This window comes from Spinacia oleracea, chromosome 6 (genome assembly GCF_020520425.1).
Source record: "Spinacia oleracea cultivar Varoflay chromosome 6, BTI_SOV_V1, whole genome shotgun sequence".
Classification (NCBI taxonomy): Eukaryota; Viridiplantae; Streptophyta; class Magnoliopsida; order Caryophyllales; family Amaranthaceae; genus Spinacia; species Spinacia oleracea.
In genome coordinates, this window is record NC_079492.1 from 109411440 (window position 1) to 109436959 (window position 25520).

Consider the following 25520-nt stretch of genomic DNA (forward strand, 5'->3'; position numbering starts at 1 on the left):
CCAACTCCATTCCTAAATGTCCATGTTTGACTCCTTTGCACAACGTATTACTTAGGAAGTATAAATAACAAAAACCCTGCATAAGGAAAATACTGGCAGGGAAGAACCATATTATGCAGCATCAGGTCAATGAGAAGATAAATTTAAGACCGATCATCGTCAAATACACGAGACGAGAACAATTGCATTGATAATCTTGTTATTGCTAAATTCTTCCATACCAGATAGAGCTCAACTTGTTATTGCCAAAAAGATCACAAGGCCTACGAAATAAAAATCTATCAAAATAGAGCTCAACTTACTCAACTATATCAGATCAGAATCGGAAACAATCCCAAGAGCAATCAAACACTCCGATTGCAAGACAATTTAGGCAGAACCTTGAATACTTAGCAGTCAGAACATGAAAATACATAAACCGAAAAGCGTGCAATAAGTGAATACTGTAAATTCCGGTCAAAATCTCTTAGTTTACAGCTTACCAAGGACATACTTGTGCCTGATTAGGAGATTCTCTGGCTTAGTTGTTGGGTGTTTCCCCGCTGTAATTAGACAGGTATCTCAGCCTGCCTATCAAAAGTAAGGTTTGCAGGAATTAAGCATCATAGCAGCCTGATTTGCATTTACAAAATGATTTGCAGAAATTAATGATCTATTTGGTTCCGTTGCACAATGTACTGTATTAATTAAGGAGAAAAACAGAGGATTGAGCTTACCATGATTAATGCTAACCATTTCCAACATAATTATCCCCTAAATTTCATTACTCCTTCATCTGAGTACAGGCAATAATCACAAAGAGCACACCACAGTTTCATGTTATCTATACCAGCTTCCTTTCAGAATCATACTACAAAAAATCTCATAATTATTTACTTGCTGTTTATTGGAATCTGCAATTTCCCCATATATCAGATTTAGTTCACATTTTATCTAAATGAAAACCTCTCCATTTTACATCACAACAAAAACTTTTCGCAGATTTTCCAATTTTTCATTAAACTGTTCACAAACCCTAACAGATCATCATCAAAAAGTTCGTGTGAAAATGACTGGTTCAAACAGAAATTAAAAAATTAACATTAATCAGATTCTATGTACGCCGAGACATAGAAAATTTATTGTACATACATTAATCTGATCATTTCAATTACTGCATACGAAACATCAACCATTTCAGAAACAAAATGCAAAAGAAAAGGAAAATAACACAATGATTTTCACAAAAGCATTTCCATTAAACTGCAAGATTAGATACATCATTACAAAACCTATTCAATAACAGAACAAAATACCACCATGACCCTATCCCACATCTCTCCCATTTTCACAACACAAACCCTAATTCCTACCATAAAACCCCAAATTCAACAACAGCACTAAAACCTAATTTAAGAGCTAGTAAACTTGGTAACAGCCTTAGTACCCTCAGAAACGGCGTGCTTAGCGAGTTCACCGGGAAGAACAAGCCTGACAGCAGTCTGAATCTCTCGGGAAGTGATGGTAGGCTTCTTGTTGTAACGAGCAAGTCTGGCGGATTCCTGAGCAAGCTTCTCGAATATATCGTTGATGAAGCTGTTCATGATGCTCATTGCCTTACTGGAGATTCCGATGTCAGGGTGAACTTGCTTGAGAACCTTGAAGATGTAGATCTTGTAGGTTTCAACGCTCTTCTTGTGCCTCTTCTTCTTCTTGTCTCCGGCAGCTGCTCCGGCTTCTTTTGGGAGTTTCTTCCCGGCCTTTGGCTTCTTCTCTGCCGGGGCTTTCTCAGCGGCGGCGGCCTTCTTCTCCTCTGCGGGCTTCTTCTCTGCCTTGGGCGCCATTGATGTGATGAGAGGGAAAACTTGGAAGTTTGTTGAGTTTTTCTGTTTATGAGTAGATAGAGAAAGAGAGATATTTGCGGTGTGTTTGAGAAATTGTTTGAGATCTTTATTTATAGGAAATCAAGGTTTGGTCTTATTGGACAAATTTGGGAGGCACGGATTGATGAGGTGGACTTGAGAATATGCGTTGATTTGTTCCTCTTTGAGTATTGATCCAACGGGTGAAATTAAAAAGAATTGAGAGGGAAAATGCCGCGCGTGTTTGGTTGTCAAAGACGTGGCAGAAATTAATAGGTTTGCTTGTTTTTCTCCGGATCGGTGACATGGCAGTAAGACAAACCTGGGCTCTTTACATTTTTTTTTGGTCGAAAGGGCTCTTTACATTTGCGCTCGAATTTTTAAGGATTTTTTGACATTTAAAACCTTAAAAAATTAGTTTTTGTAATTTAATATCTTTTATTTTTTATTACTCCGTATTAGACACTTTAAAAATAAAAAATATTAGACATCAACACCACTTTAACGATTTTTGTTAGAAAAAATGTTACGGAGTAGTTTTTAACTATGCTAAAGTTCCTAAAGCATGATTTGGTGGTAAACAATTCCTTCTACCATCAAATTTTGCTTTGGGAGCTATAGCATGGTTAAAAACTAACGTTTTTTCTTATGAAAATTGTTAAGCGGTGTTGATTTTCAAATTTTTAGTTTTTTAAGGTGTTTAAACATAATACAAATTAAGTAAGGTGTTAAATTACAAAAATTTGTTTTATTAAAGTGTTAAGTGACAAAAATTCAAATTTTAATGTGATTTTGGCTTCAATATCTTACCTCAAGTCTTATAGAGTGTGTGATCAGCCACGCTATCAAGTGGCATATTCACACTTATAAATAAGATCAGTTTATTTAAAGTTCAGGGCGTTGGTCAACGGAACCTAAAAGTAACAGTATACAAGGAACCTCTAACTTAAAATTGAAGAATTTGCAATAAAACAAGAAAAATAACAACAAATGCAACGTATAAGTAACACCAGCATAGAAATTCAAGTAACAACAGTCTATACAAGGAACCTCTAACATTAAATTGAATAAGCTACAATAACTAAAAGTAACACCAACATATAAAATCAAGTAACACCAGTCTATACAAGAAACCTCTAACATGAAATTGAAGAACATGCAATAAAACAAGAAAAGTAACAACGAATACAATGTATAAATAAAAAGTCAAATAACACCAATGGAACCTCTAACATTAAATTGAAGAACCTGCAATAAATACAAGAAAAGTAACCGCTAATACAATGTACAAGTAAAACCAACATAGAAAGTCAAGTAACACCCTTCAATAACTTTCTCCGTAGTTGTTACGCGCGAGGGATTTACACGTGCATCACACCATCAAGTTGAAGGTGTGGCTAGACACAAAGGATACACGTTGATTGTTTTTTACTAGATGTAAGCATGTAATTCACAAATCTTTATTCATGTGTATTATGATTGAAATTTATGATAAATTAGTATAGCGCTACGTTTTACGTTGTAACAAATCTATCGTATAACAGAAAAAAGACGGAGTGATCAACTCAATTTATCCAAAACTTTTTTTTTGTATACGAGGTATATCTTATCCAAACCTACCATTTATTGGTCTAGTGGTATATATTGAGGTCTCGTGTCCGTATGATAGGGCATGTGTTTAAGTATAATAAAATGTTTCATAAAGATTAAGGAGACGTAATGCATGGCAAAGGCATTATATATAAGTAGTTCAATCGGTCAACATTGCCACTTATCTATCAACCATTATCTTTTTCAAGTTAATATTTTGTTTCCTTTAATGTGATAATCAAACAAAGCTTAAAATTTCCGTTGTCGGCTATATATTGGAGAAGTATTGTATTCTAACTCCAATTCCTTATGTTAATCTGTCTTTTTGTTTAATTATTTTGCAAATCACAAAACCTTAATCAAATTTGTAAATTAATCGATTTATCCATCTTCGATGTGTAGTTGAAATCACGTAATATTTCAAAATTATTTTATCATATTATTTCATACATAATATTTATATGATATTATCCTTAATGACATGGTGATTTTATGTGGCGATCTAAGTAATCTCATTCGTCCTTTTTACTTAAGTATTAGTTATACATTTATTAATTTTAAAATAAAATAGAAATCTTATTTTTTATTGGTTGAAATCTAATGAAGTGTTATATGTCTCTCTAAAAACTCAACAAGTATGTCCGCATTAATTATATATACTAGATTTAACTCATATTTGTATTTTTCTCTTAAAATTATTTTGCACTTTTTGATGAGTCTGCAAAAACAAATGTAACGTTGCAATAACAACGACTCGTCTTCCAAATACTATCTCTAATTCCCTAGACCAAATCACTCAGCTCGTTTTTTTCCTGGAAACAATATGTAGAAAAAGAAGGCATACCTGTGATTTCTTAGGGGAAAGAATTGTCAACCCAAGAACCAAGGTGGTCTTGAGCTACGTAAAAGTGATGCGGTAAATTCTGCGTTTTTTTTGGGGGGGGGGGGAACTAGGTTGTGGAAGATCAAATTGGGCCGGTCAAACTTTTGGGTTCAAATAATACACTAACTTTCAATTTTTGAATGTAGGTCTCAAACGAAAGACTCTTGGATATGGAAAAGAATCTTACAACTTTGACCCCTAATTCTTAAAGGCATACACTCGAAATTAGGTACAAGATCTTATGTCGTTTTTTGGCTCGACAATTGTTGTTATTCCACTAATTTAGTATTGTTATTAAATTTAGATACCTCTAATATCCAACACATAGATATCACGGTATATCATTTTATCACTCCAGCTCGCACTTGGAATTAGCATGCCCTTGCATTGGTGGTTCCTCTCTCAGTAGTTCAAGTTATTAAAGGTATTCACTTACATATCATTGATTTGCTAGACGAACCATGTTGAGGATTTTCTAGTACTGGAGAATTTAGTGTTGAATCTGCCACCTGACTTGCTCATAACGACATATCTCCTAGCATATAGGAATCCCATTGGATATGAAAACTGGATATTTCCCCAACATTAGAACTTTTTTTACGACAACTTTTGCAAAATGGTCTTCTTATGAGGAAAAACTTAGTTTACTGTAACATATATTGACATCCCCAAAATTTTCCCTTTTCGTGCCAATCACATCGAAAGCCAAAATCATTTGTTTTTACATTGCCACGTCGCAAAAAACTATGCTTTAACAATTCGTTGGCTTGGTACTCAACTTCAAGAATTTTGTTTTCTCTGTTCCATAGTATGCGAAATAATGTTCGCTTACCAATTGAAAGTTTTGGCTTTGAGCACAGAGTCGTTGACACCGGAAATGCTCCATTTGACACGGGAAAGCACCCGCTCTTCGTGTTGACCCTGAGAGCTTGATTACAATGTGTGTTGAGCCCTTGATCATTTCTATTTATCTAGTTATTACCGTTTGTGACCATCGAGAACCTATATAGTAAATCATAAACACAACTCTAGATTCTTTGAACCACACCATAGCCATCGGGTGGGGGGTTTTTTTTTTGTAGTGCGCAATGCTCTCTAAACTACTTTGTAATTCGCCTTGTGTTCATGTATGAGTGGAGTATGGGAAGACTTTCATCTGCCATATCTACACCAGGAGGAACCCCTTTTCCCTAGTCTTACCCCTTAGTATAGATTACCCTGTTTGTGCAATTAGTGACAAGTACGTTGTGCAAACAACCCCCAATCAACAATTGTTTTTTGAAGTGATTGCATGTTCATATCTAGTATAGAAAACGTTTGATCCCTGAGGGTTCGACCCCTTATTTTCCCTTGTCTACTATACTCATTTTAATATTACAAGATTGATTCAATTGGAAACAAATATTATTACTTGTATGTTGCTCTCATTATAGTGACGAGTGAGAGTGCATCTGTAGGGGGCTGATTTTGGAGTTGTATTTCTATCGTATTTTGTACACTTGTATGTTCGAATTTTGTAATGTAAGTTTTGGGAGCTTGACGAATCCCATTTGGAAAACGTCAAGAACCTAAACTTGGTCAATTTATCGAAAAATACGACCATTAGATTTGACTTGATTTTTTTACAATCCCACCCCAAAGGGGATCCAAATTGTAAGTTCGAATTAGTGACTTTAATTAGTTTGAACATTTCTAAAATCCGACTCAACTTACACAAAATACGTTAGAAATTACCCCTACGACTATTGAATATTGAATTCTGACGGAGTCGCTACCAAACAAGTTTATGGGTCCGGCTTGGAAAGACCAAATGAATTGGGATAAGACTAGGACTTGAAACCCATAAATACTTGTGTAAGGGAATGAGTCACTTATTTTGAAAGACTTTACAAGTTTTGTTCAATCAAGAAGAGGATCATTTTCATGCATAATCCTAATCATGACACTATGTTTAGGTTGGTGGACATACATTTTAGAACATAGAATTTGCTAAGTTGTGCATGATCACTTCGCTTTAAGTCAAAATAAAGGAACCTGGTCCGATTATCCAAGAATTATCTTCGTTAAGCGTGATTAGAACTTGTATATTGTTGATTTAGCATGTTGGGTGATGAAAGCAATAAACAAGTAAATCAAGTATCATACTATAAAATAAGCTGCACGAAAGTAAAGATTATACACCACCTGGAATGGACTATGTGAAACAAAACCGCCTAGAAGGACTAAGGCGTGCAAATCGAATAAATAGTATAGGTGCAGAAATGAAAAGTGCAATATTGAAATAAACAATAAAGTAGGCATAGATAATTGAAATTGCATAATGGAAATTGTATGATTGATGTTGGAAATCCAAACGAGAAACACTTGTTCAAGTATGAATTGGTTTCCCATGGATTCAACTTAGAAAGAATCTAACATTGAAATGAGTTTGCTCATTAAAAAGTATCATCGATTTTGTATTTGAACATTGAAATAGGATTTGAATATTATATTGAATCTGAACTTGAATATTGGACTTGAAGATTGAAATTAGGAGGCTTGATTTTCAAAGATTATAACTTTTCATGTTAAAAGACCTCATCTTTAATATGATCCATGACTTGAAATTGGTTCTAGTTTAAAGAGAAATTATTCCCATTTAAACATCATCGAACTTTGAATATAGAAATTGCATTTTGAACATGAACTTAATGGTTCATGAGTTATAGTATGAAGAAGGAATCTCATTTCTTCAAGCATCATTGAACTTGAATAAAGTGAGGGTTTTTTAAGATTTGTATGATGATTTTTGTAAGGAAACTTTTTAAAGAGTGAAAACCTCAACTTACTAATCATGCTTTGTTGAAAAATAAGCATTAAGATTGAAACTTGAAATTTGTAAATGGAGTATGGAAGGTCATTTGAGGGGGGGTCTTAAGTATGAGATCCCCTCAAAGATTACTCATTTGAAGCATTTCCTAGTTCAAGTGAGTATGAACATAACATGAACATCATATGATTAGTAAACTTGAAATAACAAAGTATGAAAAATAGATTTGAAGAGTCCTCGAAAATTTAATTAGCTAGATTTAGGTGTTGATTAATTTACAAACTTGGACTCCCAAATTGCTTAGGACGATAGAACATTAAACTTGTATTTTGATGTGTTTGTATGGGAGTATTTTGTATAAATTTTGAGGATTGAATATTGAAGGAATTGAAGATTGAATATGGAAAAGTTTTGAAATAGGTAGAGCTTCGCTGCTCGAAATTCGGTCGTTCTGCCTTTGACCATTGTTTGTTCGTGGAAAAAAGGGGGGGGGGGGTTATAGGAACTATCTTTGGATTGAGTTGGGGCTGCGCCAGGCGTAGGTTATGTTGACCATATGACGACAATTTTCGTCCTTTTGCGCGTTTTGGCGGTTTTGCAAAGATGCTCTTTGTACCTTCCGTCCTATTTTCTTGGATTTTAAGGCATGCATTTTTACGTCTTGAAAGCGGCATTTTTAGGAGTTTATCGTGATTTCTGATTTGTACGTGTTTTGCTCGGTTTTACGAGTTGACGCCCGTATTTGACTTGCCTTGTACTCCGTATGATTTTGAGTGGAAACGTACCTCGGAGAATGATGGTGGCGTACGTTTCTTGAGATTGAAATTGGATTTTGAAATTATATTTTGAAAATGTGCTTGAGCTTTAATTGGAGTCCGAGATTAGGAGTTGGACCTAAGGTTTGCAGCATTGAATTGGAAGTTCGGAATATAAATTGAACTTGGAGATTGAATTTGTATGGGCTTGAATAAGGGATTGGAGTTGGATTTTTGGAGTTAGAATATGTTTGAGTTGGAATTGCATTTGCTTTGGAATTTGTACTTGAGTTTTGGACGAAAGTTAAAAATTGAATTGAATTATGTCCCTTGCAACAGGTAGCTTGCACTTAGAAATTAACCGCCCAAATCTATTGGTGGTATAGTCATTGGACTCTAAAGGAGATACGTATTAGGTGTATACAACATCATATACACTAAAATGTAAAATCCAACAATCCAAAAGTGCAACATTGTTATATTGTATTGTGGATGTCCATTATACCCTTGACATCCTTATCCTAGCTTTATGACGTACGTACCCTTAACATCCTTATCTTTTGTGATGTAGAATACGGTGTATATGTCAAATATGTATGAATAAATTTTGTAATACTTCGTATCATGTACAAGAAAATGTATTTATCTCGGATGAATCTTTATTGACCTATGAAGGTATTATAATTATAGATATCGAGCAACTCGGAAACATACATATCAAAAGAGATAGAGAGAAGCACGTCTTACATGTATTGTTTTTAAAATACTGGTAATATAAATATTCACCGCATCTATTCAAGTGTTAAAGATTCAAATTAAAACTTGGAGAATCAAATTTCAAAGAGTTTCCTATTGCTACATTTGAGAAGTTATCGGTCAATGTTAGATACATTGCACCAAAAGATCTAAAAGTGATGTATCCATCAAACGGAGAAAATTCGCGTTGCACTCTTTTTACCTTAACCATGTTTTTCCCCACTGGGTTTTCCTAGTAAGGTTTTTTTAACGAAGAAAATCCCAAGTGGGATCCCTCGTATGGTGATTGTTGTATTATTTCCCTTTGCTAATCCCCTAGTAAGTTTTTTATGAGGCAACATCTCATATTCTCATGCGCATTACAACGTATAAATCATTGTATTGTTTTGGACATCCAAAGGAGAGTATTATAAATATATTGTTTTGTGGATGCCCACTATACCTTTGACACTTTACCCTTTTTGATGTATGTATATAGAATATATATATTTATTATGCAATAAGATAATCACTTGTTTATTCTCTACCATTTTTCTTCCCCTCTTCCCTTTTATCTCTTCTTTATACTTCCCATGTTTTGTTTTGGTTGCTACATTTAGTATTTATCCCAACTTTTGCAATGCAAGTGGTTAGGTAGTAAACTCGCGGAAACATGGGTTATTGAATATGGATGAGGGTGGTTTGGTAAAGTCAAGTGAGTAAGTTGCCAAAAATAGAAAGGTTACAACTATAAAGAAACACCAAAAATAGAAACGTTGCAACTACAATAGAACGACATAAGTAACAAACATCCCAAAGCACCCCTTGTATTCTGTTGTCGTCGTGCTCTTGATTATTGCTTATGTATTTATGGGCTAATTTTCAGATTTAGTTATAATATATTATTCCTAATATCAATAAAACGACGGTTTTTTCATGAAATGCCCCCAAAGTTTCACGGAACGTACCAAATACCCCTCATATTTAAAAAACACAATATACACATATTTTTCCGTAGTGCTCATTAAATTCACTTGTACTTAACGCCCGTTAGTCCTCCGTTAGCAACAATTTACCTGCTTGCCCTTATTGCTCCTTTGACGCGATTAACCCATGGTTCCTTTACTTTACTTCAAAAAAAAATCCATCTTCTTCTTCTCTCTCTTCCCTCCCCTGTTCTTCCTCATTGATGAAGGTTATTGAAACCCTAAAAATTATGGGTAAATCTTCATTGTTCGTTTGAATTTTGTTGCGCATTGTGAAGGCGAGTTCATGAGTGTTGATTGGGTAAGTTGGCGAATCTAGAGTTTGGGTTTCAACGAATCTGAATCGACCGATCAAATTAATTCCCCAAATAACAAATTTGTTTGATAAGAATCAGTTTTGAAGTTGAATTTATTTTAGTTTTAGTATGCAAGGATCGCATAAATAAAAAAAGCTTTCTTCAAATTTCTGTCAGGTATTTATTTTCTAGAGAAAAAGAATCACATTTGTTCAATCAGATTTTCGATTTTTTGATAGTTTACTTCAAACATGTGAAATGTCTATTCTTGAGATGAATAAATGCACCCAATCGCGATTTTCACAGAGCCAGTGAGCTGCAATTGTTACTTGATTTACATTTAAGAAGCATATTTTCATTTTTAGATTATCAAAATGTTATGCCATTCTTGTGACCTTGTAACTCGAGACTGTAGAGATGGGCATAACATTGTGCAAGAATGTTAACCATCCAAATGCTCTGTAAGAAAAATCAATGTTATGGTCTATGTTTCACCTGGAACTCTTTCTCAGCAGAGAAACTCCCTCTAGTCGTTCAAAATCTTAGCGAATAAACTTAAGCTGGAAATCCACGTTCAAAGAACCTTAAACGAGTTCAACTCTGTGCTCATTTCACAGCTAAATCCTCAATTTCAGTAACGTTTGCTTCCCTTAGTTCTGGAGCGTTGGATGATCGGGAACTCTTCAACGAACTGTAGCGTCTCCAAATGCATACTTCATCTTCCTGCTATAATATAATTGGATAATAGTCATTTTCCTGCTGTTAATTACCTGCATGGGGCTGGTAATTATGTGGCATTTTGACTTATGGTTGTTGTTACCTTTAGTTGAAAAACCACAACTAATCTACATGCCCTTAGATGAATCCTATATACAAGTTGTTGTTGTTTGTGCTAAAAAGGTTGAGATTCAACTAAGGGTGTGTAGCGGAGGTCATGATTACGAGGGTGTCTCGTATGCCTTTGAGATGGGTGATCCCTTCGTTATGATTGATAGGTCAAAACTGCGGTCATTTATTGTTGATATCGATGATAACAATGCGTGGACTAAGGCTGGGGCAACAATTGGGGACCTCTATTACATGATATATGAGCAGAGCAAGGTGCATGGATTTCCTGCAGAATTGTGCACCAGTTTGGGTATAGGAGTCCATATTATTGGTGGTGCTTATGGCTCCATGATGCGAAAGTATGGTCTAGGAGTTGATAATGTGATCAATGTTCAGTTGGTGGACCCCACTGGAAAAGTTCTCGACCGAGCATCGATGGGAGAGGACCTGTTTTGGGTTGTTAGAGGCAGGGGCGGGTCCAGTAATTTATATATGGGGGTCCAATAAAAAATATGATTTTCTTTCCCTTTAGTGGTTTTTTTTTTTTGATGAAATTCCCTTTAGTGGTTGAAAGGTAAATAGTCGAAATATTATCAACGCCGTAATAAATTATGTGGAGAATTTAAGAAATTTAATTTTAGTTTTTCATAACAATAATACTCAATACATAGTCCAAATTACAACAAAAATTTGGCGCGATTTCAATTTAAAATAAAAAAACGAGTTTATTATACTTTGAAGGAGATTTACTTTATTACAATAATTGTCACTGAACAAATATCACATAAAGACACTTGTGAGGAATTATGAATCTATATATGAAGTAATTAATTAGACCTCTAAAAAGTTCAAAGTAACATACAACTATAAGTCTATAAAGTGAAGATTTTACATATATTATTAGAAGTATATCTTATGAAAAGTCCAAAAAAATTTTGAAGAAAAAATAACACTACATCAAATACATTATTAGAAGTACTAATTATTTTTGTGCTTTTTATAAAGCAAAATCATGAATCATTAATTATGGGAACAAAAAGAATAAAATGTGATGAAGAAAATACGACTTACAAAGGGTAGAACAAAAAAATGAAGAATTTAGAGGATCAATGAATGACAAGTAAAAGATAAAAAAACTGTAATTAATAGGATCCAAACGCTGATTGCATGGGTAGAATATTAATCAAGCAACCATTAAGCCAAAGATATTTCATTGTCATTATTATAGGTTAATTATATATACCTTAATTATTTTAAGTACAATTAATTACCTCAATGTCTATTTAATATATTTTTTAAAAAATAACGGGGGTCCCTTTGAACCCCTCCAGTGTCAAGTAGGCCCGCCCCTGGTTAGAGGTGGTGCTGGTGGTAGTTTTGGGGTTATTCTTACATGGAAGGTTAAACTCGCTCCTGAGATTATAACAACTTTGACAGTAATCAAAACATTAGACCAAGGGTTGACTAAACTCTTGTATAAGTGGCAACAAATGGCTGATAAATTTGATGAAAATCTTTTCATCAGAGTAGAAATCATGCCCGGTACATATATAACGTAGAGTACTTAGAGAAGTATACTAGTAGCAGCAATGCGGATGACAATAACATCATAATAGCCTAATAGGTGTATTTGATACAATAAGTTTAAAATAGGGGTATATAGGCATATAGCGCAATAAGTTCATTAATAGGTGTCATTTGTAAGTTATAAAACATTACTTAACGGAGCCTAACAAACAATAAAAAAAGAGAGTTTTGTGCATTTAAGTTTAAATAGGGGTATATTATTTCGTATATTTTTATTAAAAATTAAGGGGTGTTTGGTGCGTTCCAAATCTCAGAATCATTTCATGAAAAACCGATAAAATTAAAACACGAAATACTTTAGAGAGAGTAGTCCAAATAAGGTTTTCTAAAGAATATTTTTATTTATATGTCTTGATCAAAGAATTTTTGTATGGTAGAAATTTTGGATTTTTTGTCATTTAACACCTTAAAAAAATTAGTTTTTGTAATTAAACACCTTACTTATTTTTTATTATATTTAAACACCTTAAAAATCTAAAAATTTATAAATCAACACCGCTTAACGATTTCCATAAGAAAAAAACGTTGATTTTTAATCATGCTATAACTTCCAAAGCATAATTTAATGGTAGAAGGAGTTGTTTACCACCATATCATGCCTTGAGAACTTTAGCATAGTTAAAAACTAATGTTTTTTCTAACAAAAATTGTCAAGTGGTGTTGATTTCTATTTTTTTTGGTTTTTTTAAGATGTTTAAAAACAATAAAAAATAAGTAAGGTGTTAAACTACAAAAACTAGTTTTTTTAAGGTGTTAAATGACAAAAAATTCAGAAATTTATTTAGAGTATCATTTCTCGAATTTTAGTAGATTTTTAATTGTCTAGAGTTTTTCATGGTATGTAATGTAATTATGTAAATTACACCCGTCTTAAGTTCCTACTTGCCACCTACTTTTCCAATTTGTTGCAATTCTGCCAAAAACTTCCCGCCAAGAAATGTTTTTATTTTTATATGTCTTGATCAAAGAATGTTTTGTATGGTAGAAATTTATTTGGATTAACATTTCTCAAATTTTAGTAGTTTTTTTAATTGTCTAGAGTTTTTCATGGTATGTAATGTAATTATGTAAATTTCACCCGTCTTAAGTTCCCACTTGCCACCTACTTTTCCAATTTGTTGCAATTCTGCCAAAAACTTCCCGCCAAGAAATGTTTTTATTTTTATATGTCTTGATCAAAGAATGTTTTGTATGGTAGAAATTTATTTGGAGTAACATTTCTCAAATTTTAGTAGTTTTTTTTAATTGTCTAGAGTTTTTCATGGTATGTAATGTAATTATGTAAATTACACTCGTCTTAAGTTCCCACTTGCCACCTACTTTTCCAATTTGGCGCAATTCTGCCAAAAACTTCCCGCCTAAAAAGTCCCTGTTTTCTAAGCAATGTGTTGTCGCAATATTAGTGGAAGTCTATGTTAGACGAAAAAAATACTTAAAGAAATTTGACGAACAGTATACTGTATGAGGAAAAGGCTCACACAATCTAAATTAAATCATACCTACCCTTCTCTCTCCTCGTTACAACAAACACAATCGCTATTAACCCTAAAGCGAGCTTCAAATAACAATGGCGACGGATTCTACAAGAAGCTCAAAACCACTCAACAATGGCGAACGTTTACCTTCCGAATTGAAAGAAGAAATATTCTCAAGACTCACAGTAAAAGACATACTACGCTCTCGATGTGTGTGCAAGCCCTGGAAAACGCTGATCGACAGCCATGGATTCAAGAAAAAGCACTTTGAAGCAGAAAAACGCTCACATTCAAGCCTCTTCATATGGCGTAAAAGCTTCTCTTTTGAACCCACACTCCATTTTTTCTTTCCTCCTTTCCATAACGTTTCCCCTTCACTTGCCCTTAATCTTGGTCAATTTCTTGATGATTCTGTTTTTGATTCGTCCGATGTTATGATTTCATCGTCTGGGGGTGTTGATAATCTTGATTTTAAGAAATTTGGTGTTGTTAATGGGTTAGTTTGTTTGGGTTGGAATTATTTTCATGTTGTTTGGAATCCATCAACAAAGGAGTTTAGGCGGTTTGATGGCCCTAAAAAGAATTGGGGTTTTGATTTGCTTGATAATTGTGGGATTAGTGATGATGTTTTGCTTAGTGATCAAATTTGTGCATTTGGGCTTGACCCAATTAGTCAAGATTTCAAGTTTTTGATAGCTCATTTTACCTTATCTGTTACAAAAAACGAAAAGAGTAAGAATAAGGTGTTGTTTCAGATTTATTCAATGAGGAATAATGGTTGGAGAGGGGTTGTTTGTGATTTCCCATTCGTTAATAAGGTTATTACTGGTGATGGGTTTATGGATGATGGGAAATTCTATTGGTTTGTTAAGGAATGTGGTGAGAAGATGGAGAATGGTAGTTTGAATCCTGCAGTAATTTGTTTTGATTTTTGTAATGAGGTATTCAAAGTGATCTCCTTGCCTGTAGAATTAACTCGTGGAGAAGACGCGATTGCTGTGGCAAATCGCGGTGTTGTGGAGATAATCATGAGTTTTGATGATGGTTTGCGCAGTCAAGTATGGGTTATGGAAAATGGGGGATCATGGAGCAGGACATTGAATGTTAATTTTCCTTGTGAAGTTGGAAGACCTATTGGAGTATTGAAGGATGGTGACATCATGTTTGAAAACCCGAGTAAAGTTGATGGGGTTAAGGAGCTTGTGTTTATCAATCCTGCTACTGGTTTAAGTAAGAAACTTGGGTTTAATGGAACAGAACTATGGATGTTCAACTATGTGCAAAGCTTGTTCTCGGCCAAGTAATTATTGGAAGATTCCAGCAGATGCTAGTTTTATTTAGGTTGTTTCATGAAATTCATGTTTAGAATATGCCTGCTATAGTCAGTCAGGTAGGTTGCTGAAGTAGTTTAGTTAAGCTTTTTAGTCTTTCTTTGCCTCATGTTATGCATTGTATTAACTGTTTCTATTCACGTTACATCTTGTGTCTCACCTCTTCTCGAATGTGTAATGTCACCTACTTAAATTCAACCACTTAATGCATATTTACCAAAATCAATATTAATCCAATAAATGAAAAGCAGAATTTGATATTACCTTGACAAATTGACAATCAACAGATAAAGAGTTTTAACATTATTTACTCTTTTAAACTCGAATGAATAGATGGCACTTCCAAGGGCATCAAATAACTAAAGTTAGTGCCTGTTCGATCGTGATGGCGTTCGTCATAGTGAAGACTGAACTGACATCTCATGCAACAAGCAGCATTACGAGATAGGTAGATTTAATTTTTACATAACATACATTCGTAAGTGTCTGAAACATACTAACCAGTGTTCCTGATACCAGCAGAAACGAACTAGCCAGTGTTCTTCTTTATCTTAGAGTACTTAATAAAGTGTATATATAGTGCCACATGGTTAGTGTCTGAAACGAACTAACCAGTGTTCCTCATACCAGCAGCAATACCATTAATGGTAATGAGTAATGCATCTCTGAGTTTATGATTACCCTGATCACGTCTCAACCTCTTTAATACCTCTACCTGCAGCATATTTATCGGATTGAGATAAGGAAGTCTGCTATCGATCAGCTTCCTCAATGTCCGATTACCCTCTAATGGCTTCTCATGCCCACTCACAACCAGCACATACATCTCAGTACTCATCAACTCATTTCTTAACTGCCCACCAAGTTCTCTCCTACTCTCAGATACAAGCACATCATTATAAAGCTTCGCAATAGGAATATCAGCCTTCCCTAGAACCATTTCTATAAGATCTATAGTGCTCTGGAAAAATGGCCATTCTTGATACATTGCTCGTAATTCATCTGCATTCCCCTTTTCACAAGCACTTTTCAAACCTGCTCCTACACCAAGCCAGGCAGGAAGGACAAATCTTGTTTGTGTCCATGCAAATACCCAAGGTATTGCACGGAGGTGCCCAATTGCTGTTGAGCTCTTTCTTCTTGTGGGTCGGCTTCCAATGTTAAGGTGTCCTAGCTCAGCTTGCGGAGTAGCTTCATGGAAGTACGCCAAGAAATCGGGGTTTTCATACACAGTGCTACGATAATTCTCGCAACTAACTTTAGAAATCTCCTCCATAAGGTTACGCCAATTTTCTTCTCTCGGTGGGAGAGGAGGCCGCATTGTTGCAAGTAGTACAGCTGTGGTATAGATTTCCAGTTGTCGAACTGCTATTTGTGGTCGTCCAAATTTTGCTTGCACCATTTCTCCTTGCTCAGTAGACCTGAGACTACCCTGCAAGTTCCATGCATAGTTACAGCCTCTCAATTAGCTGATAATTAAAATAGGTTCACTTCAGTGCTGGAATCCTACTTCCAGCTAAACCTGGCTTTGGAAGTATTCCATGAATACATCAGATTTTGTGACATTCTTGCATTCCAAATAACATAGAGTTTATACTATACAAAGAATTGCAAGGAGTACTGAGAGCTGGGATGAAAGAACTTGTGGATGTTTCCACTATTGAAACACAACATTGCACATTCAGCAAGACCAATGAATAAACTAATTCAAGAACAACTCAATCTAGGTTTATGGACAATAATAGTTGGGAACTAGCTAGGAAGATCCAGATTCTTCTGAAGTACCCCACTAACCCTGAACTGGTTGATACTAGTAGAAACGCTGTTTAGGGAAGACTCAGATAAGCTAAAATGGATTCTAAGAGTTGAAGGTGACAATACAAGAATGTCACTTGTCATTCGGTAAGTGAACAGGCAATTTAATACAAACCAGTTGTAAAATACGTACCATAACAGAACCAGGAGGCTGTGATTGAATGGCAAGATAAGTCGGACCACCACCCCTACCAATACTCCCTCCACGGCCATGGAAGAGAGTAATTTTAATATTATATTCATTGCATGCTGCCACAACATCCTCTTGGGCTTTGTAAAGCTCCCATGCAGCTGTAAAGCGCCCAGCATCCTTGCCAGAGTCGGAATATCCAACCATGACCTGTTCACAAAATATATCAAGCTCCGGAAATTTAGTTAGGATCCTAAAGAAAATTACATAACTTTTGACAATGTTTACCTCCTGGTGTCCATTGTGATTCTTTATGATGTGTTCCCGATACCAATCAATAGACAACAATTTCCGGATAACTGATCCAGCTCCTCTAAGATCCTTTACAGTCTCAAATAAGGGAACCACCCGCAACCTATTCCAACAAATAAGGCATTTGCATTTTGGAGATAAATAATCAATGACAACAAAGCCCATCCAGCTTTCCCCTAAACTGATATATAAAGATGCTTATCTATACAGAGACGATCCCTAATTCGTTTCTTATTAATGAATAGTTATGACTTATGAAGTATATATATATAAAAAAGGCATACATAAACTGGGCCAGAATTTACTATTAAAAAAGTTTTAAAAAACTTATTTTGGAATATTCTCTGTACCACCTAAACATTGAGTATTTTGAGTGTATGCAAAATCATCACCTCCAGCAGGAGAATATAATATGAATGCAATGAATTCACACTTACGTTCCCCCAATGCATGGCCTCCCTAGCTCTCCACTATGAGAAAGTCGGGCATCTTTTTGTAGAAGCTCAACAGCAAGTACATCACTTGCCTAAAACATAACGAAGGCAGGATCTTATAAGCGCATTTGAAAGTTACACCGAAGGAAATTGACGTATTGGCAACTTTAAGATAAAACCAGCCCAAAAATCATAATTGTTAATGGCTAGACATACATTGGATGCCATTGAAATCACATAAGCTCCGAGTGAATCACTCCCTAGCTCAGCTGCAACACGGAATGTATCTAAGACCTCTTGCACATCAGGAGCAACCTGGCAATATCAAAGACACAGGTGTAATTAACTAGAGCTGGTATATTTTCTTATTGAACAGCATTACCACAATATTTTCAACAATGTACAGCCAATAAGATTAAATCCACATAGCACAGCAACAAGATACAATAACGACACCTCTATACTTGATGGAACAAGAGGCCTCTTTCCTTTCAGCTCTTTGGTTAGGAACTCCAGTTTTTTATCCTCATCCCACTCACTGTATGTACCCATGTCCAAGTAATTTGTAATTGCATCCAGTGCTTCAGAATGTCTGCCAGATTCCTAGGAAATATTCATGAGAAAAATAGACTAATTAATATAAGTAGGCTTAAGCTCTGAAATTGAAGCTGCTAAAAATTACCTGTCGCAGATCTAGTTTCATTAGCACCATGCCAAATGTACTGACTCTCCGTATCAAGTCAGCTAGCCGACCATCAGCTAGCACTCCAGATCCACATGATTGCTGCAGAAGTTACATTATTAGGCACAAACTAGAGGATAAAATGAACCATGATGGCGGGAAATATCACAAAGAACCACAGAGGGAGGGTGGAAGAGGTTATACTAATTACCAGAGAATCATAGCATAAAAGCAAGGGTTCCAAAAGTTGTTGACATGCTTCATAGTAATCAGAAGGGTCTGCCTCGCAAGGAAGCTCTTCCAAAAGATGCTCCAAGTGCTTCTGGGTCTTCATAAGCTAGATTACAACAGCAATACACACGCATCTTTAATCAGCCCCAGTATACATAAATAACGGACAAGAAAGTTGAAACTTCAAACAGAAGAACGCATCACTACGGTCAAATTTATACTTCGTATTTGTTTTTTTTTAAAAGAATAAGATGAAGTCTATGTCTCCCCATATTTCTTCCATGCATTCCAATTTCACCTTGATGTCGCTACTTCCCCTTCCATTTCACAAGCTACTAAAGAATTCAAAGATAGTAGAACGAAATTAAACTAGGATACACCAATATTAGTGGGAAAAGAGGAAAACCCTCAACATAAAAGGAAACCATGGTCCATGGGGATTTAGACCACAGAATATCTAGATTATACTACGTAATAATGATGGACTAATATGAACAAATCCAGAGACTGCGGTTGGCAGAGATGTAACCATGATTCCATCAACCAGCATGGTGTAATTAAACAAAACAGATGCAACCTTTCTAATCACCATAATCCAGCTTAGGGGCATGAATACGATTGCATAGATTTAACATCAAATAGTGTTCCACTCTAACTTAAAGCAGAATCCGTCGCACATTCTACTCCTCGCTTTAGCCAATAATCTCATGTTTTTTTTAAAAATTATTATCATGACCTTTTTGGTCCACACTAATGATTCTTAGACCTAAGTTAGATGGGCATCCAGTAAAGTGAGAATTACTTATTGAGGACCCGAAGCACTAAATTTCATTTCCTGAGTTTACCGCATTTAAAGTAAGTTTCAAATCGTCAATAAAAAAAAGTTGGTAAACTTGCTGAGTGACTTCCCATAAGGATCCAACGGGTGTTAGCGCCCAATCATCTACAATTTCCTAAAGATTTTTTTACCTTGTCCTTCACATTTCCTAGAACAATCCTATAAGGAGCGATTCCAGGTTGTTGTGGCTGGCTTGGCTCCAGGAGTTTCTGGAAACTTGCTCTTCCTACAGTAGACTCCGCAAATAGCTTTCTCTGAGCTAGCAGCTGACTCGAGGAGCTGCGAGATATTGGTGATGACTGAGTGTTTGCAGATCCATTTTCCTCCACAGAAGGCATGTGGGCCTTTCTTGCACTGTCCTGAAAGTTTTCACCAAGAAGTTAAAAACTCTGATCTCATAATGGGAAACGCTGGAAGAAATATTACAAAATATCTTGATATTAAAGTATCGAGGGCTAACATAACGCAGGAAAGTGCTTTGCTTTTGAAACGATTACGGAAGCAGCACTTTACATGATTAATCAAATACTTATTCCAGAAAAATTAGTACCTGTCGATTCAGTGGCATGTAATCAGTGCCAGGAAGTTCCAGTTTGGGATGCTGAGAATCCCCATTATTGCAATCTACACGATAAGTCAAATAATTAAAAAATAAAGAGCAAGTTCTTGCTTTTCCTTTACCTTTTATGCAAGGACAGAATGTCCATTGGGGGTGGGGGGTAAGAAAGACACCGCACTAGGAAAAGGCTGCTGCTGGGTGATTTCTAAACTTTGTAAATGCAATCAACCTCAGCAGACAAAAATGATAGAAACAGACAAGATAAATGCGAAGAAAAAGTCTCCGGAAACCAAAAACTATATTTCTCAAGATCGTATTTGGCTTCCAAAAAAAAATGACTTTGACAAGGTTGTATACAATAAACAACATTTAACTTTCTTTTGGCTTGCTCGGTGAAAAATTTCAGGCGGACCACATTGCTAAAAATTAAAAACACAATTTCCTTGAGCATCTGTTTTTGAGTTCTGATTATATTAATCTTAACCAACAGCAACTGGCCTTTGTACCTAATGTGATTAAAACATCCTGTCTATCCCGAACGCCTTTTCTTCTGCATCTTTCCAGTAGGCATGAAGTTTCCAATTTGTTTCACTTAATGGTAAGTATTTACATAATAGCTGCTCATGCTAACAGCTTTTCAAGTTCTACAATTACATTCCAGAGCCAAAGAAAAGTAAACGTTGCATTCTCCAAAAACATAATGAAGTTGCAAACATAGAAAGCATACAGAAACTATAAAGTTTTACAGAAGCAAACTCGTAATAAAAGTCCAATAAATTTGGTAAACAATAGCAAGGAGAATTAACAACTCATAAAATCGGCTTGGATAAGATTTATGCAACTAAACAAGTGCAATGGAGTGAAAACACAAATAGGATCATTGAACTAAGGAAAAAAACAGAAGGGATCAGTCGAACTGTAAAACCATTTTCACCTGTGGGAGGAAGATCAACTCTCGTGGGAAGCATTGACTGAAATTTTGACTGACTCCTCTGTATAGGTTGATTCCAGCTGTCATACTTATCTTTTGCTGCATTTTCTGTGATGGAAACAGGAGCAGCAAATAAAATTTTAGATGATGGCAGTACCGAGAAAATATAACTCTGCAGAACTAGCATCTAAAAACTGACCAAAACCAACTTTAGGTGTTAAAAGTAATCTCTAAGATAAGCAACCTATGTCGGCATCACAATTTTCGCATTACACCAGCGCTAGCAACCTAACTTTTATGATGGCACATAAACAATTCTTCCAAGCTTTCCTTTCCAATACAGTAGATCAATAAGCAATCGTATAACATGGTCGTGCATCGGCACATGCATATGTTTTCAGTCCTAATACCTGTATAAACAAATTCACAGAGAAGTGTGGCAAGACATACCTTTTTCTAGGATGTCATGTGTAAGTTTTAGTAATGCGTCACTGCAACGGTTCATGGAAAGCTCAAATCTAAGATTATCAACTTCACGGATGTAAAGGTCCACAGCCATCCATCTAGACAACAGAGACACATCTCTTGTGACCTAACAAAACAGAAACAAATTCAATTAGTGCATACCGTTTAAAGGAGATAGATTGTATATTTCAACAAAAGAATCTACACAAACTGTGGAACAACCTTGCCATAGTACACATAAAAAAGAACAGACCAGCTCAAGAAACACAGTTTCTAACAGTTATATTTGAGGATGTAGGCAAAAATACAACAGAAAGAGCACATTAGAGGGAAAGTGGGGCTTGATTCTACACAAACCCTGGAACAACCTTGCCATAATACATAAAGAAGAACAGACCAGCTCAAGAAACACAGTTTAAAGACTTTCAACAGTTTTATTTGAACATGTAGGAAATATGACAAAAATATAGACCATAGAACAGACTAGAGGGGAAAATGGGGCTTGATGCTTGAAACAAATGAAGGAGATTAATTGACTGGAAGCCTCACACATTGTTCTGTAGTAGGCTGGATCTCTAATAAAATTTTGAAGTTAAAGTTATACTACAAATATGCTTAATCAAACTTTGCCACGACATGGTAATTGGTGTACATAATCTACACATGAAACCAGTTCTCAAAGAGCGTAACTAGACAAGAGAAACATACAATACTCTAGACCTGGGGACATTTCTTTATACTTCTCAGGAATCAATATTATTGTCAAGATATCATAACATTACCTTGGCAGTCACATTAGGATTTCCATCTCGATCACCTCCCATCCATGATCCAAACTTTATGGGTGTACATGTCAAAGGAAGTGCCTTACCAGTGTGCTACAAGAGCATTACATATAGGATTACTAGCATTAGAAACGGTTAGACGGCTCTTATATGGGAAAGATACAGCCATTTCACAATGCAGCTTACCTTCTTTAAAGCATTACTAACACGGCGTAAATAGTGAGGAACGGCTCTCCAAAGTGATTGCTCAACAATATGTAAACCTGCAAGAGAAATTCCACTTTGAGAAAGAACAATCCCGAAATGTATGCTTACTTTTATCTAAAGGTCAGGCAAGATTACCTGCTCTAGCTTCATCTACCGGAGTTGGTTTATGCCGTCTAAGCTCATCTGTTTGCCAAACTGAAGTTATTTCTCTTACCTGAAAAAAAAATGATCTATAAAATCAATTAAGCAGTAGTAAAAATGAAACTGTGCAAGGGTCAATGCAGTACAGTACCAGATCTTCAATCAGCATCTCTCTATCTTCATGACTAAGATCAGGTCTATCATTATACTCTAAAAGATGCTGCACGAAACATTTAGGATTGCAAAACTTGTTAACAACTCAAAGACAGCCAACAGCATCAAACTTGCAGCCATGATATCAGATCAACCAGAAGAACTTACAGCAATTCTAATATGCTTATATTGCAAGGTACGCCTATTAATCTGTGTGGGGTGCGCAGTCAGAACAATTTCTACCTCCTACAAATACATTTTGTCAAGAAATCACATGTTTAGAAGTTATTTTTGCAAATGGAGATATTTTTGCAGAAGGTCATCATGCTTTCAATACTACATATTAACATTTCTGAAAACAAACCTGCTGAGAAACATGGTTGTAAAGGTCGTCTGGAGATACTCCTTCCTGAATCAGCTTACTAAAGATATCATCGCATGATTTCGATAGTTGTGGAACATTTTTCTGTTCGCGTAACCTACATTGGGTTAGCTTAAGTTAAAATTTGTTTAAGGGAAGAGTTCACAGAAAGTAAGGTTCGGATTCCCAGAAGAGAAGATGCAAAAACAGTATTTATCAGCAACTGCTCAAACTAAATTTCATAAGTATAGCATAAAATATGGTACTCCATATTGTAACCTGCCCAAAGAAGTCTACTGCAAGCTTAATACATTATTTCTCAACATTTAATCTCAGTCTCTCAGTTGACAGAAAGGATCACAAGTCTACAGAAGCATTCCATACCTGTGATGAGTTTCAGCAATGCCCATCAAATTTAGATAATGACTGAATGCTCGACCAAGCATCAAAGCTTCCTCTAAACCCATTTTGGACAACTCAGATATAAGCTGCTTCTCGAGCAACTCAGCTGTGTCCTCAATTCCAGTACTTCTCATATTACATGCACTCTACAGATATTCAAAATGCAGCATGAGAATACGCAAATTTACAGTGAACAACCATATTGAGACAGAATAAGCAACAGTTCTACACAAGTAGCCAGCTTAGGTATCCTCATGTTATTCAAAAGCTTATTAAGGCACCTTATTGTATACGTCCTCCGTCTTTTAATACTCGCAACGTTTGGACTTTTGCCACTATTCATATAATATACTTTGACTATTCTTAGTGCTTTTTATATAAGATAAAACATAGTCATGTGGGATCTTGTTAGATTCGTCTCAATGTATATTTTCAAAATATCAACTTTTTATAATTTTTGCATAAAGAGAATTTAAGATATAAATGATCAAAATTGTGCATTGGCATGCGTGAAACTAACAAACGTTGCGAGTATTAAAAGACGGAGGAAGTATTATTCTTTTTATGGGAATTTGTTGAATATCCCATCACTAGTATTTTTATTCTAATGATTTATAAAAAAGATAAATTAAAAAGTTGGTCATCCTATATTCCGGAGTATTTCAGAAATATAAGCAGATCAAAATATTCCAAATCGAAATATAAGCAGATCAAAATAATCCAACATGGCAACATGTAAAGGCGGTGCAGTGATTGTCCCAAGGGTGGGCCGTGGGCGTGGCTCTACATATTATCAACCTCCTGGGTGTAGGATCTAAATTGCACCCATACTCTTGCTAAATTGGCAAATTGCTAACCGATTTGTTTAAACTAAGGTAAGAAAAATAAACTTAGAAATGTGGTGAGGATATATATACAAGACGCCAAGGCACTACGAATTAAAATACGATGGGCCCTTACTCGGGCCCTATATCAGAAATGCCAAGTTGCCAACACGGGATACAAGCCCACGGGAGAGTGGCCGGGATGAGGAATCAGACACAGGTAGTGAGTTTGGAAGTTAAATGCCTCACGAGTCACCACCGAATCCACCGATTAAATTAAACGGCCACCACCATTCACCACCGAGTATAATGATAAATTATTAAATTCTAAACTTCAAAAGCTGATCAAGGTTAAAATTTAAGTTCCATAATAGAAGATGTCAAAAGCCGATTACACTCCATAAAAACAATTTATAATCGTAAGAATCCGATCATTTGTTAATTCTCGTGATAATAATCATGAATTTACATAACAGCATTGATCTCAAACACTAAAATTTAACGCAACAAACAGAAAAATGAAATATTCATAAATTCGAACCTCGGAAAGAACTCGAATACGTTCGAGTTTATGGACGAAATCGGAGCCAACTTCTCTGAGAAGAACATCATTGAAAAGACTACGAAGAATTCTGCAATCATCCTCGAAGGTCTGAAATGAAATCTCCTCTGCAATATCATCCGTGGTATCCATTAAAACTGTCACCAGAAAAATTGAAGATGAAAATGGAGGAGAGAGAAAATTGAGGGAGGATGACGGAAGGAATCACAGGTTGATGAATGAGGAGAGAGTGTAAGAGGGAGGGGAAAAGGGGAGAGTGTCATGAGGCTGGTAAGGAGAAATTCAGGGAGGATCTCTCATTTTATTTTAGTTGTTGTGCCCGTGTTAAGGGAACCTGTGTCATGTCACGTGTCATGTGTGTGAGTGTGTTCTTGCCATTGGCGCAACTCAAACTTTTTTTTCTTTTGAAAAAAACTCTAAACCTTTTTCTGATTTTTTAATTTGGAGTTTATTACTCCCTTTTTTATTTATGGTATCTTGCACGAATATTCTTTCAAAGGGTAGTTTTTATTAGAGTTAGACACGTGTTAAACCACTGTGATTAGAATAGACTAAGAAAAATTATGTTGTAT

General features: G+C 35.5%; 3 protein-coding genes across 3 annotated transcripts; 1 reads left to right on the forward strand and 2 right to left on the reverse strand.

Annotated features, from left to right (window-relative positions):
• Nucleotides 1-1217: 1217 nt before the first annotated feature.
• On the reverse strand, nucleotides 1218-1909 carry LOC110804103 (histone H2B-like). Its single transcript, XM_022009668.2, has one exon. It carries the CDS (start codon nucleotides 1821-1823, stop codon nucleotides 1392-1394), a length of 432 nt encoding a protein of 143 aa, XP_021865360.1. The 5' UTR covers nucleotides 1824-1909; the 3' UTR covers nucleotides 1218-1391.
• Nucleotides 1910-13877: 11968 nt separating this feature from the next.
• On the forward strand, nucleotides 13878-15089 carry LOC110804092 (F-box/kelch-repeat protein At3g23880-like). The gene has a single exon (XM_022009655.1). It carries the CDS (start codon nucleotides 13878-13880, stop codon nucleotides 15087-15089), a length of 1212 nt encoding a protein of 403 aa, XP_021865347.1.
• Nucleotides 15090-15389: 300 nt separating this feature from the next.
• Nucleotides 15390-25235, reverse strand: LOC110804099 (phosphoenolpyruvate carboxylase 4). Its single transcript, XM_022009663.2, has 20 exons — nucleotides 24928-25235; nucleotides 23545-23708; nucleotides 23164-23278; nucleotides 22968-23045; nucleotides 22798-22866; nucleotides 22641-22719; nucleotides 22485-22561; nucleotides 22296-22391; nucleotides 21499-21640; nucleotides 21052-21156; nucleotides 20109-20182; nucleotides 19690-19917; nucleotides 18701-18826; nucleotides 18490-18591; nucleotides 18264-18410; nucleotides 18024-18122; nucleotides 17811-17899; nucleotides 17350-17476; nucleotides 17065-17271; nucleotides 15390-16548 (listed from the first exon to the last, which is right to left on the reverse strand). The coding sequence occupies exons 1-20, from the start codon at nucleotides 25078-25080 to the stop codon at nucleotides 15724-15726; spliced, it is 3102 nt and encodes a 1033-aa protein (XP_021865355.1). The 5' UTR covers nucleotides 25081-25235; the 3' UTR covers nucleotides 15390-15723.
• Nucleotides 25236-25520: the final 285 nt, after the last annotated feature.

Excerpts from the sequence above, each read along its gene's own strand:
- LOC110804103 (XM_022009668.2), bottom strand. The coding sequence starts at position 1,823 with ATGGCGCCCAAGGCAGAGAAGAAGCCCGCAGAGGAGAAGAAGGCCGCC.
- LOC110804099 (XM_022009663.2), bottom strand. The coding sequence starts at position 25,080 with ATGGATACCACGGATGATATTGCAGAGGAGATTTCATTTCAGACCTTC. Across the intron at positions 23,046-23,163 it reads ACAACCATGTTTCTCAGCAG|GAGGTAGAAATTGTTCTGAC; the intron begins GTTTGTTTTCAG and ends ATGTATTTGTAG. Across the intron at positions 21,641-22,295 it reads ATCCTAATGTGACTGCCAAG|GTCACAAGAGATGTGTCTCT; the intron begins GTAATGTTATGA and ends CTGTTTTGTTAG.
- LOC110804092 (XM_022009655.1), top strand. The coding sequence starts at position 13,878 with ATGGCGACGGATTCTACAAGAAGCTCAAAACCACTCAACAATGGCGAA.